The 15,425-nt window shown below is 51.0% G+C and overlaps 1 protein-coding gene across 1 annotated transcript in view; it reads left to right on the top strand.

Annotated features, from left to right (window-relative positions):
• Positions 1-15,425, top strand: part of golga6l9 (golgin A6 family like 9) — a 95,146-nt gene that overhangs the window by 14,453 nt on the left and 65,268 nt on the right. Inside the window, exons 5-6 of the mRNA XM_072512942.1 lie at positions 4,043-4,150; positions 8,111-8,227. Coding sequence (XP_072369043.1) covers positions 4,043-4,150; positions 8,111-8,227 — 225 coding nt within the window. The remainder of the gene's footprint in view (positions 1-4,042; positions 4,151-8,110; positions 8,228-15,425) is intronic.

Below are 15,425 nucleotides of genomic sequence, written 5' to 3'. Positions count from 1 at the left end.
AAGGATAGGCAAGGGAATCTATGTGTGGAGCCAGAGGAAATGGGCGAGGTACTAAATGAATACTTTGCATCAGTATTCACCAAAGAGAAGGAATTGGTAGATGTTGAGTCTGGAGAAGGGGGTGTAGATAGCCTGGGTCACATTGTGATCCAAAAAGACGAGGTGTTGGGTATCTTAAAAAATATTAAGGTAGATAAGTCCCCACGGCCTGATGGGATCTACCCCAGAATACTGAAGGAGGCTGGAGAGGAAATTGCTGAGGCCTTGACAGAAATCTTTGGATCCTCGCTGTCTTCAGGGGATGTCCCGGAGGACTGGAGAATAGCCAATGTTGTTCCTCTGTTTAAGAAGGGTAGCAAGGATAATCCCGGGAACTACAGGCCGGTGAGCCTTACTTCAGTGGTAGGGAAATTACTGGAGAGAATTCTTCGAGACAGGATCTACTCCCATTTGGAAGCAAATGGACGTATTAGTGAGAGGCAGCACGGTTTTGTGAAGGGGAGGTCGTGTCTCACTAACTTGATAGAGTTTTTCGAGGAGGTCACTAAGATGATTGATGCAGGTAGGGCAGTAGATGTTGTCTATGTGGACTTCAGTAAGGCCTTTGACAAGGTCCCTCATGGTAGACTAGTACAAAAGGTGAAGTCACACAGGATCAGGGGTGAGCTGGCAAGGTGGATACAGAACTGGCTAGGCCATAGAAGGCAGAGAGTAGCAATGGAGGGATGCTTTTCTAATTGGAGGGCTGTGACCAGTGGTGTTCCACAGGGATCAGTGCTGGGACCTTTGCTCTTTGTAGTATATATAAATGATTTGGAGGAAAATGTAACTGGTCTGATTAGTAAGTTTGCAGACGACACAAAGGTTGGTGGAATTGCGGATAGCGATGAGGACTGTCGGAGGATACAGCAGGATTTAGATTGTCTGGAGACTTGGGCGGAGAGATGGCAGATGGAGTTTAATCCGGACAAATGTGAGGTAATGCATTTTGGAAGGTCTAATGCAGGTAGGGAATATACAGTGAATGGTAGAACCCTCAAGAGTATTGAAAGTCAAAGAGATCTAGGAGTACAGGTCCACAGGTCATTGAAAGGGGCAACACAGGTGGAGAAGGTAGTCAAGAAGGCATACGGCATGCTTGCCTTCATTGACCGGGGCATTGAGTATAAGAATTGGCAAGTCATGTTGCAGCTGTATCGAACCTTAGTTACGCCACACTTGGAGTATAGTGTTCAATTCTGGTCGCCACACTACCAGAAGGATGTGGAGGCTTTAGAGAGGGTGCAGAAGAGATTTACCAGAATGTTGCCTGGTATGGAGGGCATTAGCTATGAGGAGCGGTTGAATAAACTCGGTTTGTTCTCACTGGAACGAAGGAGGTTGAGGGGAGACCTGATAGAGGTATACAAAATTATGAGGGGCATAGACAGAGTGGATAGTCAGAGGCTTTTCCCCAGGGTAGAGGGGTCAATTACTAGGGGGCATAGGTTTAAGGTGAGAGGGGCAAGGTTTAGAGTAGATGTACGAGGCAGGTTTTTTACGCAGAGGGTAGTGGGTGCCTGGAACTCGCTACCGGAGGAGGTAGTGGAAGCAGGGACGATAGGTACATTTAAGGGGCATCTTGACAAATATATGAATAGGATGGGAATAGAAGGATACGGACCTAGGAAGTGTAGAAGATTGTAGTTTAGTCGGGCAGCATGGTCGGCACGGGCTTGGAGGGCCGAAGGGCCTGTTCCTGTGCTGTACATTTCTTTGTTCTTTGTTCTTTGTTATAATCATCTGCCATTTCTGCTGCTAATCTCACAGTTTTAACCCTCTGCTCTTCCACGTGAGTTCTCACTAAATCAGGAATTGAATTTTTAATCTCCTCCAAAAGCATAATTTCTCTGAGAGCTTCATACATTTGGTCTATTTTCAAAGCCCTTATCCACCTATCAAAATTACTCTATTTGATCCTTTCAAACTCCATGTATGTTTGACCAAATTCTTTCCTTAAATTTCTAAACCTTTTTCTGTAGGCTTCAGGCACTAGTTCATATGCACCTAAGATGGATTTTTTCACCTCCTCATACATTCCAGATACCTCCTCCGGTAGTGATGCAAACACTTCACTAGCCCTACCTACCAGCTTTGTTTGAATCAGTAATACCCACATGTTCTGTGGCCATTTCATTTGTTTCGCCACCTTCTCAAATGAAATGAAAAAGGCTTCTACCTCCTTCTCATCAAGCCTTGGCAATGCTTGGACATATTTAAATACATTCCCACCAAGCCTTCGACTATGACGCACTTTCTCACTATCCTCATCACTATCATCCAACTGTACGTTTCCCTTTATGTCTGCCAATTTTAACTGACTGTCATGTTTCATGGTCATTTTTTGAAGTTCAAACTCTCTCTCTTTATCTTTTTCCCTGATCTGTATCTCCCTTTCTCTTTCTTTTTGTTCTACTCGGGCTATTCTTTCTTTTCTCCTTTCTTCTCTCTCCTTTTCTTTGTCCTCTCTATCTCTCTCTCTTTCTTTTTCCTCTCTCTGTCTTTCTTTTTCCTCTCTCTCTCTTTCGTATTCAAGCTGCTTTAATTCTTTCTCATGTTCCATTTGTTTAATTTGTAACTGAATTTTTGCCATTTCCAATGAGTCAAACTGTATCTCAGGCAACTTTAAATGCTTACCCACTGCCATAATTACCTCATCTTTTCACATTTTGTCAGGTAATGTTAACTGCAATGTTTTTGCCAAATCTAACAGTCTGCTTTTAGTCTCTGACCGTCTCCACCCCCCAAAAACTTCAGAGCCTCTGAAAGAGCCATTGTACATAACACACTCCCCACTTAAACTAAAATACCACACCTGAAAAACAACCACAATATGCTCACCCCTCACTGTCTTTAAGTTCACTAAGCCAATCCAATAGATATACTTTTAACCCCCTCGAGCCCCCAATTTGTTATGGGCCAGGGTTTAGAGAACCCCACAATGCATCATGGGGTTCACCTGATCCACAACTTTTAATAGATTGTGGTATGGGGAGCACACGGCCCACACTGCAGGTGTGGTGCAGCAGACATCTAACAGTATTTGTTAAAGCAATGTTTATTCTATGAACTCAAGTTAACCTTTTTAAAACATACGGTGAACATCTTAGCAACTATTAATTCAAACAAAACTCCCAAAGAATACAACACTAAGTAATCCTTAATAAATTCCCAAACAACATCCAGAAGACAAAAGACCCTTTTCGCACAGAGATCAGGTTTAAATTCTCTAATGAGAGCAGTTATCCCTTTGAAATCATCCAAATGAACACTCTTTAGCTTGTAGAGAGATCCATACATATCTGCTGGCTTTCACTGCAGCTCTTCTCTCTGAAAACAAAACTAAAAAAACTCACTCTAGCTGCCAGCTCAAAAACGAAAGTAAAGCAGACAGACAGCCCAGCTCCACCCACTCTCTGACATCACTGCAGCTCTCTAATAAACACCCATTTCTTAAAGGTACACCCAGTACAGCTAATCAATAGACCCCCATTTCTTAAAGGTACACCCAATACAGTTATTCTATAAAAACACCCATTTCTTAAAGGTACTCTCACATGACAAGATACAGGTTAGCAAGAGTGACCTATTGAACCAAGGTTTCAGAGAGTCGAAAAATAGTTTTCCAGATTATTTCTGACATTGATGAAAATACTGTTGCTGACAAACAGTGGAAGTACTGGGGAGAATGCAATGAAGAGTTTAAGTAGCAACAGGTAACACACAGGGTAGGTCAGAAACCGCAAACTATACCATTCAGAGAGAAGGGGAAGCGGGGACACCAGCAAAGCGTCTAAAGATTAAAATGTGTTTCGAGAAGGTAGGCCTTGAGAACTGAAGGCGTCAATAGAACAGGAGCAGGCCTTTCAGCCCCTCGGGCCTGTGCCACGTGTAATCACATCATGGATTATCTGTACCTCAGTTCCATTCAAAGGGCCACTTCTTGTTTGCGGAAGATTTGATTTGAGAGAACTTATATTCCTTTGAACTCATTTGGTTCCAGAATCACAGAGGAGCTCAGTGAGTTTGTTGTGTCCCGCTCCGAAGATGCTTGGAACTTGTACGTCCAGGGGGCAAAGGCTGAGAAACTGGCAGGAGCACACCTGGACAGGTAGCTATGTGAGAGAGGTCAATGCCGTCGGGAGTGTTCTGATACATTCAGATGTTCAACTTAACGGTCCGCTGTTATAATTGCGCAAACTTCATGCCAACACAAAGTGGTGTTGCCTTGCACACTGCACCCACAAGGACTGGACACCTTTGGCATGGGCAGATCTCACGGTGAGCCAGAACACGCTTTGCCACGTGGTGCAGGCAAAAGCAGAGAATGTTGCACCTTTGAATATTGATCCAGTGGATCAATATTTGAGATGGAGCAAGACATAAAGGCCATGGATAGAGCATGGGGTTGCTGTTTGATTGCTCAAACAAAAGATCGGGCCAAATGGTCTCTGCAGTTGTGTACGTTATTATGTCTTAAAACTACAAGGGATACATTTCCTCAGGACCTCTCCCATTTCGCTGCAATAGCAATAGGGGAAGTTCCATTTTCATTTGAGTTCGCAAGGAAATTCGAGCCTGTCGTGGGTCCCCCCTGTTTATCAAGATGATGGGCGTTATCAGTGGGAAATTGAAGTCCTTCCTATTTCAGATCCCTCGTACCTTGTCAAGGAAAAAGGCAAGCACCGGCACTCTATTCCCCCACAACCCCAAATTAGAACCCCCATTGCACTTCATGGGCAAAATTCTCCGGTATCGGCGCGATGTCTGCCGACCGGCGCCAAAAACGGCGCAAATCAGTTGGGCATCGTGCCGCCCCACAGGTGCGGAATCCTCCGCATCTTGGGGGGCCGAAGCCTAACGTTGAGGGGCTAGGCCTGCACCAAACTGATTTCCGCCCCGCCCGCTGGCGGAAGTGCCCCGCCAGCTGGCGCGGAAATGACATTGCCGGGTGGCGCATGCGCGGGAGCGTTAGCGGCCACTCACGGCATCCCCGCGCATGCGCTGTGGAGGGAGTCTCTTCCGCCTCCGCCATGGTGGAGACCGTGGCGAAGGCGGAAGGAAAAGAGTACCCCCACGGCACAGACCCGCCCGCGGATCGGTGGGCCCCGATCGCGGGCCAGGCCACTGTGGGGGCACCCCCCCCGGGCCAGATCGCCCCCCCCAGGACCCCAGAGCCCGCCCGCGCTGCCTTGTCCCGCCGGTAACGTAGGTGGTTTAATCCACGCCGGCGGGACAGGCATTCTTCGGGCTGGAGAATCGCGGGGGGGGGGGGGGGGCGCCAACCGGATCGGCGCGATTCCCGCCCCCGCCGAATCTCTGGTGCCGGAGAATTCGGCAACCGGCGGGGGCGGGATTCACGCCAGCCCCCGGCGATTCTCCGACCCGGCGGTGGGGTCGGAGAATCTCGCCCCATGTTATTCTGCCAATCTGTCACATCAGCCTTTCGAACCATGACTTCCTATATAGGACCATATTTTGGGCAGTTTGGGCATGGATTAGGAATTGGACAGGCATTGCTGCGATTATTCCACTTGGGATTCTCCGAAAATGGGGCTATGTCCCCGAGCTGGCAGAAAACCCGGCGCCAACGACCCCGGCGTCAACAGCCCCTGAAAGTGAGGAATTCTCCAATTTTTCGGGAGCTAGTTTGACGCCGGAGTGGTTGGCGCCGCTTCAGCCGGCGGCAAAGGGCTGGCGCGAGTTCGCGCATGTGCGGAACGGCCGGCGTATTTCCGCGCATGCGCGGGGGGTTCTCTTCTCCGCGCTGGTCCCCGGAGTCCTACAGGGACCCAGCGCGGAGGAAAGAAGGCCCCCCCCCCCGCGGAACCAGCCCCCCCCGCAGATCGGTAGGCCCCGATTGCGGGCCAGGCCACCGTGGGGGCCTTCCCCGGGGCCGGATCCTCCGGCGCCCCCCTCCAGGAATGTCCCATACACTTACCTGCCAGGTCCTGTCGTGCGTGGGGTGAGTAATTCACGCCGGCGGGATTGGCCAAAACTTTATGGCCACTCGGCCCATTGGGCCAAGACCAGGTCGGCGGGGGGGGGACTCGCCCCTCTCCCCCTTGCACCGGGTTGGGGAATCCCGGCCATGATCCTTACAACCAGTTCAATTGATCCAGAAGAAAATAAATAATTTCCATACAGATACAGGACCTGTCACCACCTGAAGCACATTCCAGCCAATGAAGTCACAGTTTGAACTCAGGAAATGCTGCAGCCAATTTGCGCACAGCAAGCTCCCAACAAACAGCAATGTTATAATTGCGGAAGCTTCCGATAATTTGTCAGAGTGTCGGTTTCAGCGCGTGTAGCTCTCCAGCTGCACAACCGAGGTTTCTCTCCAGGGTTTCTGGCACTCTGTGCACAGAGAATCTGGGGGCATGGCTTCCCCGCCACTCAAGAGGTGTGGGGCCTGATGGGATCGGCACCATCAGCTCCACACATGCCAGGGCGCGAAAGAGACCCGGGCGCCATCTTTAAAGGGCGCCTCGATCTGCATTGAATAGAGACTCACCCGCCCCACACGCATCGGGAACCCCCCCCCTACCCCCGAACACACAAGGGGAAACCCCCTGCCCGCAATGGGGCTTCCCAAAGGGCCTGACCTGGCACAGCCTCCTGGCAGTGCCGCCTTGTCAGTGCACACTGCCTGCATGGTACTGCCAAGTCAGCACTGTCAGGGTACAGTGCCCGAGACAATGTCAGGGGGCAGTGCCAGGGTATCAGGTGGAAGTGCCAGTGCATTGCCTGGGCATGTGTCAATTCCCCCCGGCAGCTATGTTTACCTTTGCACGCCCGGCGGGTTCCCCTCGACTAGCTTCCCGTTTTGCTTAAGCTGTTGTCAACCTCGCCAACGTGACCCTTACCTGGGGGGAACATATGGCAGGGAAGCCCTTTAAAGATATTTCCATTTATTTAAATGTTTTAAAATGAGGTTCCAGCCCTTTCTGGGCGGTCACCAGCGGAGCGATGGGGAAAATCTCAGAACGAGTTCACGCCGCTGAGATTCCCATTCTGGTGGTCTCTCGGGATTTTCCTCCAACCTCGTCTTTCTCGCCTGTGCCAAACACCAGCTGAAAATCCCCCCCCCCCAATTTCTGTTTTAGGTGTCCGTTGAGGGAGAAATATTTTCCAGAACACCAAGAAGAACTTGTCCTTCAAAATGGTGGCCATGGAATTGTTTATATCCACCTGGAAGGGCAACTTGGGCCTTAGCTTAATGCCTGAGCTGAAAGTCAGCTCCTCCGGCTGAGCGGCACCTCCTCAGTACTGGCACTGGGAGTGTCAACATAGATGATGTGCTCAAGTCTCTGGAGTGGGTCTTGTGGCCTCCGCTTCCTCACTCAGGGGCCAGAGTTCGGGTCATTGTGACACTGGTTGAAACCTGCTGTCCCACCAGGAAATGGCAGTCCTTCGCACTGAGCTCACTGTGTTGCATTCGAACCCAGGTACCAGACAACCTGTCAGACAAAATTTCACAATGCTTTGTGAAGTGCAACACGGTAGCACAAGTGGCTAGCACTGTGGCTTCACAGCGCCAGGGTCCCAGGTTCAATTCCCGGCTTGGGTCACTGTCCGTTCTCCCCGTGTCTGCGTGGGTTTCCTCCGGCAGCTCCGGTTTCCTCCCACAAGTCCCGAAAGACGTGCTGTTAGGTAATTTGGACATTCTGAATTCTCCCTCAGTGTACCCGAACAGGCGCCGGAATGTGGCGACGAGGGGATTTTCACAGTAACTTCATTGCAGTGTTAATGTAAGCCTACTTGTGACAATAAATATGATTAATTATTAACATCTTTGAACGGCGCTGTTAGATCTTTCACAGGCGCAGGTAAGAGGTTGGCTGGGCTGAAGCCTAATATCTCACCTGACCGTCAGTATCAGCAACCTTGCTGCACTCCCTCAGCACTGGAGTACCAGCCTCAATTATACGTTCTGGAGTGGGATTTAATCGGACTCAAAAATAAAGATCGAAGCTGTGACAGTAATGAAAGGATAGGGTACTAATTGTGAAACATATATTGTGAAATTATAGAAACTCGATTTGTTTAATTTCCTTTGTAAATCCAGCTGCAGCACATTATTTACAATTACCCTGGAGCAGCAGGAGATGAGTGGTCGCTGTCTTCATTCGTCTATCCGGATATTTGACCTTACAGGAGAGGCTGAGGAAGGTGCAGTGAATGGGTGAGTCGACAAACACTAACCCCTCTTTGCCAACAACTTCGTCCAACATTTGTCAGCCTGCCTCTTTAATCATGTCCCCTCAGTCCTCACAGCCCCATGTCCCCTCAGCCCTCACAGCCCCATGTCCCCTCAGTCCTCACAGCCCCATGTCCCCTCAGTCCTCACAGCCCCATGTCCCCTCAGTCCTCACAGCCCCATGTCCCCTCAGTCCTCACAGCCCCATGTCTCCTCAGCCCTCACGGCCCCATGTCCCCTCAGTCCTCACAGCCCCATGTCCCCTCAGTCCTCACAGCCCCATGTCCCCTCGCAGCCAGATCACTTTGTCTTGCTCTTCACCACACCCTCTATTGCGAAGCCACAAAAGGCTTCCTCCCTTTTTCCCACAACTGTAAACAAACAAAACAAAGAAAAAGCAAATGACGTCAACTCTACACCCAAAGACCCTAATGGCTGACGGTGTCTCACTCTTTGAAAAAGGAGACACATGGTTGCCATCTTGGGTAGAATCTCTCAACAGAGCCTCTCTTGGTAAATTTAATTGTCTCCAAATGCAAAAAGGATATTGATGCGACCATCAATTCACACAAGACGATTAGTAGAAGTGACCAGTGGTTTTAATAAGCTAGATCTGTGCCTGCCTGCGACTGCTCTGTACTGAGTGCCGCCTACTGGCTGCAGATCTATATACCACCCCCGAGGGGGCGGAGCCACAGGCAGAGCCCACAAGGGCATCAACATAACACAATGCAATACAGTGGTGAATTGTAGCAGCAATATGTTCACCACATTCACTCCCTGTTAAAAAATTGAAGTCCAGCGAGGGTGAAGTGGGCTCACAAATCGAGTCTGTCCGGCGCCTTGATCGTTCGCTGCGATCGCCTGAGCTCTGGTTTCACTGCGGACACGGGTGTTGGGCTCGTTGACTCCGGGAGCGTGTCGTCTGGAGCTTCATCACGGTGGGTCAGTGATGGGGGGGCGTAGGCCTTGTAGGGGCGGGGGCGGTGTTCGGTGTGGGTGGGGGGCATAGGTGATGGTCACTGGGGAACCGGCGGGTGCCAGATCCCAGAGGGAGACTGTATCTTGTCGGCCGTCGCGGTGCGCCACGTAGGCATACTGAGGGTTGGCAAAGGGAGCTGGACCCTCTCAACCAGGGGGTCGGACTTACGGCTCCTTACCTGCTTCCGGAGGAGGACAGGCCCCGGTGTTGTCAGCCAGGATGGAAGCGAGACCCCGGAGGTGGATTTTCTGGGGAAGACAAATAGACGGTCATGAGGGGTCTCGTTCGTGGCTGTGCAGAGGAGCGACCGAATGGAGTGGAGTGCGTCGGGGAGGACCTCCTGCCAGCGGGAAACCAGGAGACTTCTAGACTGTAGGGCCAGAAGGAGGGCCTTCCATTGCGATATCTTAGCTTATTAAATTGATGCGACCATCAATTCACACGAGACAATTAGCAGAAGTGACCAGTGGTTTTAATAAGCTAGATCTGTGCCTGCCTGTGACTGCTCTGTATTGAGTGCCGCCTACAGGCTGCAGATCTATATACCACCCCCGAGGGTGCGGAGCCACAAGCGGAACCCACAAGGGCATCAACATAATGCAATACAATACAGTGGTGAATTGTAGCAGCAATACGTTCACCACAGATATTAAAACCCCTAATCAGGCAGGAGGACTGGGCGGAGCGGGAGGCTTCCAGCCGAGCAGAATCCACCTCCGGGCTGTGAATGAAGCAAAGGTGATTAAGTTCGCCTCTACTCCAGAGCGAATTGGGAGTCTGCATGTTCTCCCCGTGTCTGCGTGGGTTTCCTCCGGGTGCTCTGGTTTCCTCCCACAAGTCCTGAAAGACGTGCTTGTTAGGTGAATTGGACATTCTGAATTCTCCCTCTGTACCCGAACAGGCGCTGGAGTGTGGCGACTCGGGGATTTTCACAGTAACCTCATTGCAGTGTTAATGTAAGCCGACTTGTGACAATAAAGATTGTTATTGTTATTATTATTATTAATAATTGCCGGAGAGCCTGAACTCCCAAATATGGCCACCAGGGGGCATGGCTGTCATTCTAATCGGAAAATATTAGACATTGTGTTAAAAAAAGAAGCCGCGAAGCTGGCGAATCCGGGGCAGAATCAAAACATATTGGCTGTGATCTGCGGGGGCAAGCGAACAGCGGTCACATCTGTTCTCAACATTCCTGAAAAACCCGCTCATCCTTGCTTTGGTCAAGTGTGTCCAATGCAGCACTTTGAGCTGAATTAGGATAACTGGGCACATGAGGATGTGGAGTTGACCCTGTATAGGGCCTCTCTCCAAACCTCGCTTGTGAATGGAGGGCCCAGTTCACTCTCCCATTTCGCCCTCCCCCCATACCGATCAATGACTCGATACACCAGTTAGTAAGTTCAAAAGCAATGCTCATTTATTTACACACAGTCAAATCTACTTATGCATAAACTCTACGAACTAAACTACCACTATTACTAAAGCCTATACTTAGCTTCGGGCGCCCACTCAGTCAGAGGAACAATGGCCGTTGCTCGGTTCTGAGGCTGCTGGGTTGAGCTGTTTACAGGGGAGCAACTAGGAGCGTCTATCTCGTAGCGTGCGTTGACTTGGGACTTAGTTGGTCTGGTGCAGCTGCTAGGCTGGTCTCGCTCTTCACTGAGAGCCAAAGCCAAAGGAGGAAGATTCTCCCTTGGGTGATAGCTCTTATATTGCAAAGGGCTTCACGCTCTTTTGGGCGGGCCTTGAACTTGGCCTCAACTAATTGGGTCTTCCCCAGTCATCTGTATCGATTTTCCTCCAATAGAGGGGTGGTTCCCTGATCGCTGGGCGTGTCCTGGTGACTGTCAGTCAGCTTTGTCTCAGCTTCTTCTGGCACCGGGGAGTCTGTCCTAACATTGTGTATCTAAATGTTTCCCTTTTGTCCCCGGAGATGGCTCATTAGTATGTAAATCGTTTGGTAGTTTCTGTCCTGTCTGAGCGTTTATGGTTCTAATCAACAGACAGAGCTTGCACCTGCTTGTTTCTTAGCATTGTCCAATTTTCCCTGCATTCTTTGCGGGTGTCCATTTTGTAATCGGGACGTGCCCATCCCAGAAGGCTACATGGCTATAGAGATAGACCCCTGCCTGACTGAGCTGAGGCCAGAATCCTCTCTAGTAAGGTGGAGGGTGGAGCTAGAGGAAAGGAAGGGAAAACCATACGGGTGAAATTGCGAAGTTGAAAGTAGTGAGAAAGACTAGAGTTGGGCGGCTGAAATTTGTCCGCTAATTCTCTAAAGCTGAGAAACATCCCCGCCATGAACAGGTTACCAAAGTGCTCGAAGTTCACTCGGCTGATACCGGGGTTGGTGGGACTGTCCTATGAGGAGAGATTGGTTTGACTGGGCCTGTATGCACTGGAGTTTAGAATGATGAGCGGAGATCTGATTGAAATGTATAAAATTCTCACAGGGCTGGGCAGGCTAGATGCAGAGAGGATGTTTTCCCTGATTGGGGAATCTAGGACCAGGTGACACGTTCCCAGGATACAGGGCAGAGCATTTAGCACCGAGATGAGGAAACCGTTCTTCACTCAAAGGGCAGTGAACCTGTGGAGTTCTCTCCCACAGAAGGTTGTGGAGGCTGTGTCACTGAATGTATTCCAGAAAGAGATAGATAATGCTTTAGATTTTAATAGCATCAAGGGATTTGGGGGGAAAGCGGGAAGATGGCAGTTAGATAGAGGGTCAGCCATGATAACATTGACTGGCAGAGCAGGCTCGGAGGGCTGAATGGCCTCCTCCTGCTCCTAGTTTCTATGTGTTTATACCAATGGTCTAGTCGAGACTTAGGTTTTCAACTCTGGTTGAATGTGTTCCGCAAGGTTTCATCACATGACTTCCGGTGGCGGCTATGAAGGAGTAGGTCGCACATTTGGTGGCTCCCGCTCGGGTCGGACCTTTGGACATTTTCCCCCGATTTTTTGTCGGACTTGATTCGGTAAGTTGATGGCGGAGGCAATTGTGGAGTGGATTCCTACATCAGTGCATGGAGAAGCGGACCAGGAGTGCTCGCAAAGGAAGAAATAGGCGAACGGAGAAGGCTTGGGCTGAGGCTGCAGCGGGAGACAGCATGGCGGACGACCGGAGTCCTGGCTCGACGACCCAGCGGTCGACGGAGCAGCTGACGCAGTTTATACAGGAGGGCTTCGCCAAGCAGAAACAGGAATGCTTGGACCCGATTGAGGAGTCGATTGCGCGGCTGGAACTCAGACTGGATGCTCAAGATCGGGCGATCCAGAAAGTGGAGAAGGCGCTGACTGAGCAGGAGGAACAGCAAACTGCGGTGGAGTTGGAGGTGGGGATACTGAGAGACCAACAGAAAAGGCTCCTGGAGAAGGTGGAGGACCTAGAAAATAGGTCCCGCCGGCAGAACGTGAGAATCGTTGGTCTCCCAAAGGGGTCAGAAGGAACGGGCGCTGGGGCGAGAATAGTGGGCATGTTTGAGAAGTTACTGGGGGATGGGGCATTCCCCCTACCTTTGAGGTGGACAGAGCTCACAGAGCGCTCGCGAGGAAGCCACGTGTGGGGGACCCCCCGAGGGCAATGGTGGTGAGATTCCACAGGTACTTGGACAAGGAGTGTATTTTACGGTGGGCTAGGCAGACACGGAGCTGCAAATGGGAGAATAGCATCCCCTGCGGATCGATCAGGATCTGAGTGCGGAGGTGGCCAGGAGAAGAGCAGGGTTCAACCCGATAAAGTCGACCAGTTTCAAGGAAAAGGTTAAGTTTGGAGTGCTGAATCCGGCCCTTCTTTGGGTCACGTATGAGGAGCAACATTTTTATTTTGAGTGGCCCGAGGAAGCGATGGACTTCGCTGGAAGGAAAGGGCTGGTGGCGGACTGAGGTCTCTGAACTTTGCTGCAGCGCTCATGTTTTAAAAAAAAAAGTTTCTTGTTTTTTGGACGTTATTTGTAATGCCTTCTGTATTGATCTGGGGCTTGTTGCAGAGCTGTGTGAGTTAAAGTTTGCATTTGCACTGATGGGGGATGGAGGTGTGAATGTTAGATGATGGATCTTCCATTTTATCTTTTCTTTGTTTTTCATGTTTCTTTTCGGGCAATTGTGTTGGGATTGTTTTTCTTTTGCATATGTGTGTCCAAGCGGGGTTGAGGGAGGGGGGGGGGGGGGAACAATAGGTGGGAGACTGTCTGGCACCATGGGCGGGGGTCACCAAGCTAGCTGGGCGGGCTAGCTCACGGAAGCGCAGTGGGGGGTGAGCAGATGTTATGCTTGTTGAAGGGGTTGGTTTACATAGTGCTGTTACTAGGGGGGGAGGGGGAGGAAATGTTCTGCTGATGGGGGAGGGACTTTTGCTGTGGGACAGAAAGGAGGTCGGGGGCGGAGGCTGCCTGGGGGCGGGCCAGCGGATGTGTGGGGCGCGGGCTGGAGACTGGCTCAAGAAAGGTGATGGCTGATTGGTGAAGGGGGGGGGGCGATAAGACCCCCAACCAGGCTGATCACCTGGAACGTAAGAGGGCTAAATGGGCCGGTTAAGAGGGCACGTCTGTTCACGCATTTGAAGGGACTGAAGGCGGACGTGGTAATGTTACAGGAGACGCACCTTAGAGTAACTGACCAGGTCAGATTAAGGAAGGGATGGGTCGGACAGGTTTTTCACTCGGGGCTGGACTCTAAGACTAGAGTCAATGGGAAGCTGGAGGGGCTGCCAGTGGTATTCGTGAATGTGTACGCGCCAAATTGGGATGATGTGGAGTTTATAAAGAGGATGTTGGGGAAGATCCCGGACCTGGATTCGCATAGGTTGGTTATGGGGGGGGGACTTTAACACAGTCATTAACCCAGGGCTCGGCTGGTCGAGCTCAAGGACAGATAGGGTGCCAGCAATGGCAAAGGAGCTCAAGGGGTTTATGGAGCAGATCGGGGGGCGCGGGGGGGGGACCCATGGAGATTTGGGCGGCCGAGAGTGAAGGAGTTCTCCTTCTCACATGTGCATAAAGTGTACCCCCGGATTGACTTTTTTATTCTGAACAGGGCTCTGCTGACGGGGGTAGTGGACGCGGGGTATTCGACGATTACAATCTCAGATCAGGCCCCGCACTGGGTTGACCTACAGGTGAGCAAGGAGAGTAGCCAGCGCCCGCAGTGGAGACTGGACTTGGGACTTTTAGCTGACGGTGAGGTGTGTGGGCAGCTGACGAAATGTATCCAGAACAACCTGGAAGTTAACAACACGGATGAAGTTTCGGCTGCAGTGATCTGGGAGGCGCTGGAGGCGGTGGTTAGAGGGGAGCTGATCTCGATACGGGCCCACAGGAGAAGGCAGATAGAGCAGAGTTGGACCGACTGATAAAGGAGATACTGCAGGTCGATAGGAGGTATGCGGAGACCCCAGAGGCAGGGCTTCTAAGGGAGCGACGGAGGCGACAGGCGGAGTTCGGCTTGTTAACTACAGGGAAGGTGGTGGAGCAGCTGAGCAAGGCGAGGGGGGCAATTTATGAATATGGAGAGAAGGCCAGCAGAATGCTCGCGCAGCAGCTTAGAAAGAGGGAGGCAGCCAGGGAGATGGGGAAAGTAAAGGACGGAGACGGGAACCTGGTCGGAGATTCAGCAGGGGTTAATAAGATGTTCAAGGAGTTTTACAGCAGGTTGTATGAGGCGGAACCCCCAGCTGGGCCGGAGGGGATGAGGCACGTTTTAGGGGGGATGAAGTTCCCGAAGGTGGATGGGGGTTGGTAGAAGGGCTGGGGCCCCCGAACGTGTTGGAGGAAATAGCAGAGGGACTGAAGGCCCTGCAGTCAGGTAAAGCCCCGGGACGGGTACCTAGTGGAGTTTTATAAAAAGTTCTCTGGGATATTGGGGTTTCGCTGTTGATGAGGACATTCAATGAGGCAAGGGAGCGAGGGGTGCTTCCCCCGACGATGTCACAGGCCCCTATCTCATTGATACTGAAGCGGGACAAGGACCCGGAGCTATGCTGGTCCTTTAGGCCAATATCCCTACTAAATGTAGATGCCAAACGGTTGGCCAAAATCTTGTCCTCTAGAATTGAAGACAGCGTTCCGGACGTGATTGGGGAGAACCAGACGGGGTTCGTTAAGGGTAGGCAGTTGGCGGCCAACGTAAGAAGGTTGCTAAATGTGATCCTGACGGCCCCAGAAGTTAGGGACGTGGAGATAGTGGTCGCAATGGACG

This window comes from Scyliorhinus torazame, chromosome 7 (assembly GCF_047496885.1).
Source record: "Scyliorhinus torazame isolate Kashiwa2021f chromosome 7, sScyTor2.1, whole genome shotgun sequence".
NCBI classification, from domain to species: Eukaryota; Metazoa; Chordata; class Chondrichthyes; order Carcharhiniformes; family Scyliorhinidae; genus Scyliorhinus; species Scyliorhinus torazame.
This window is presented reverse-complemented; position numbering and strand designations above follow the sequence as displayed.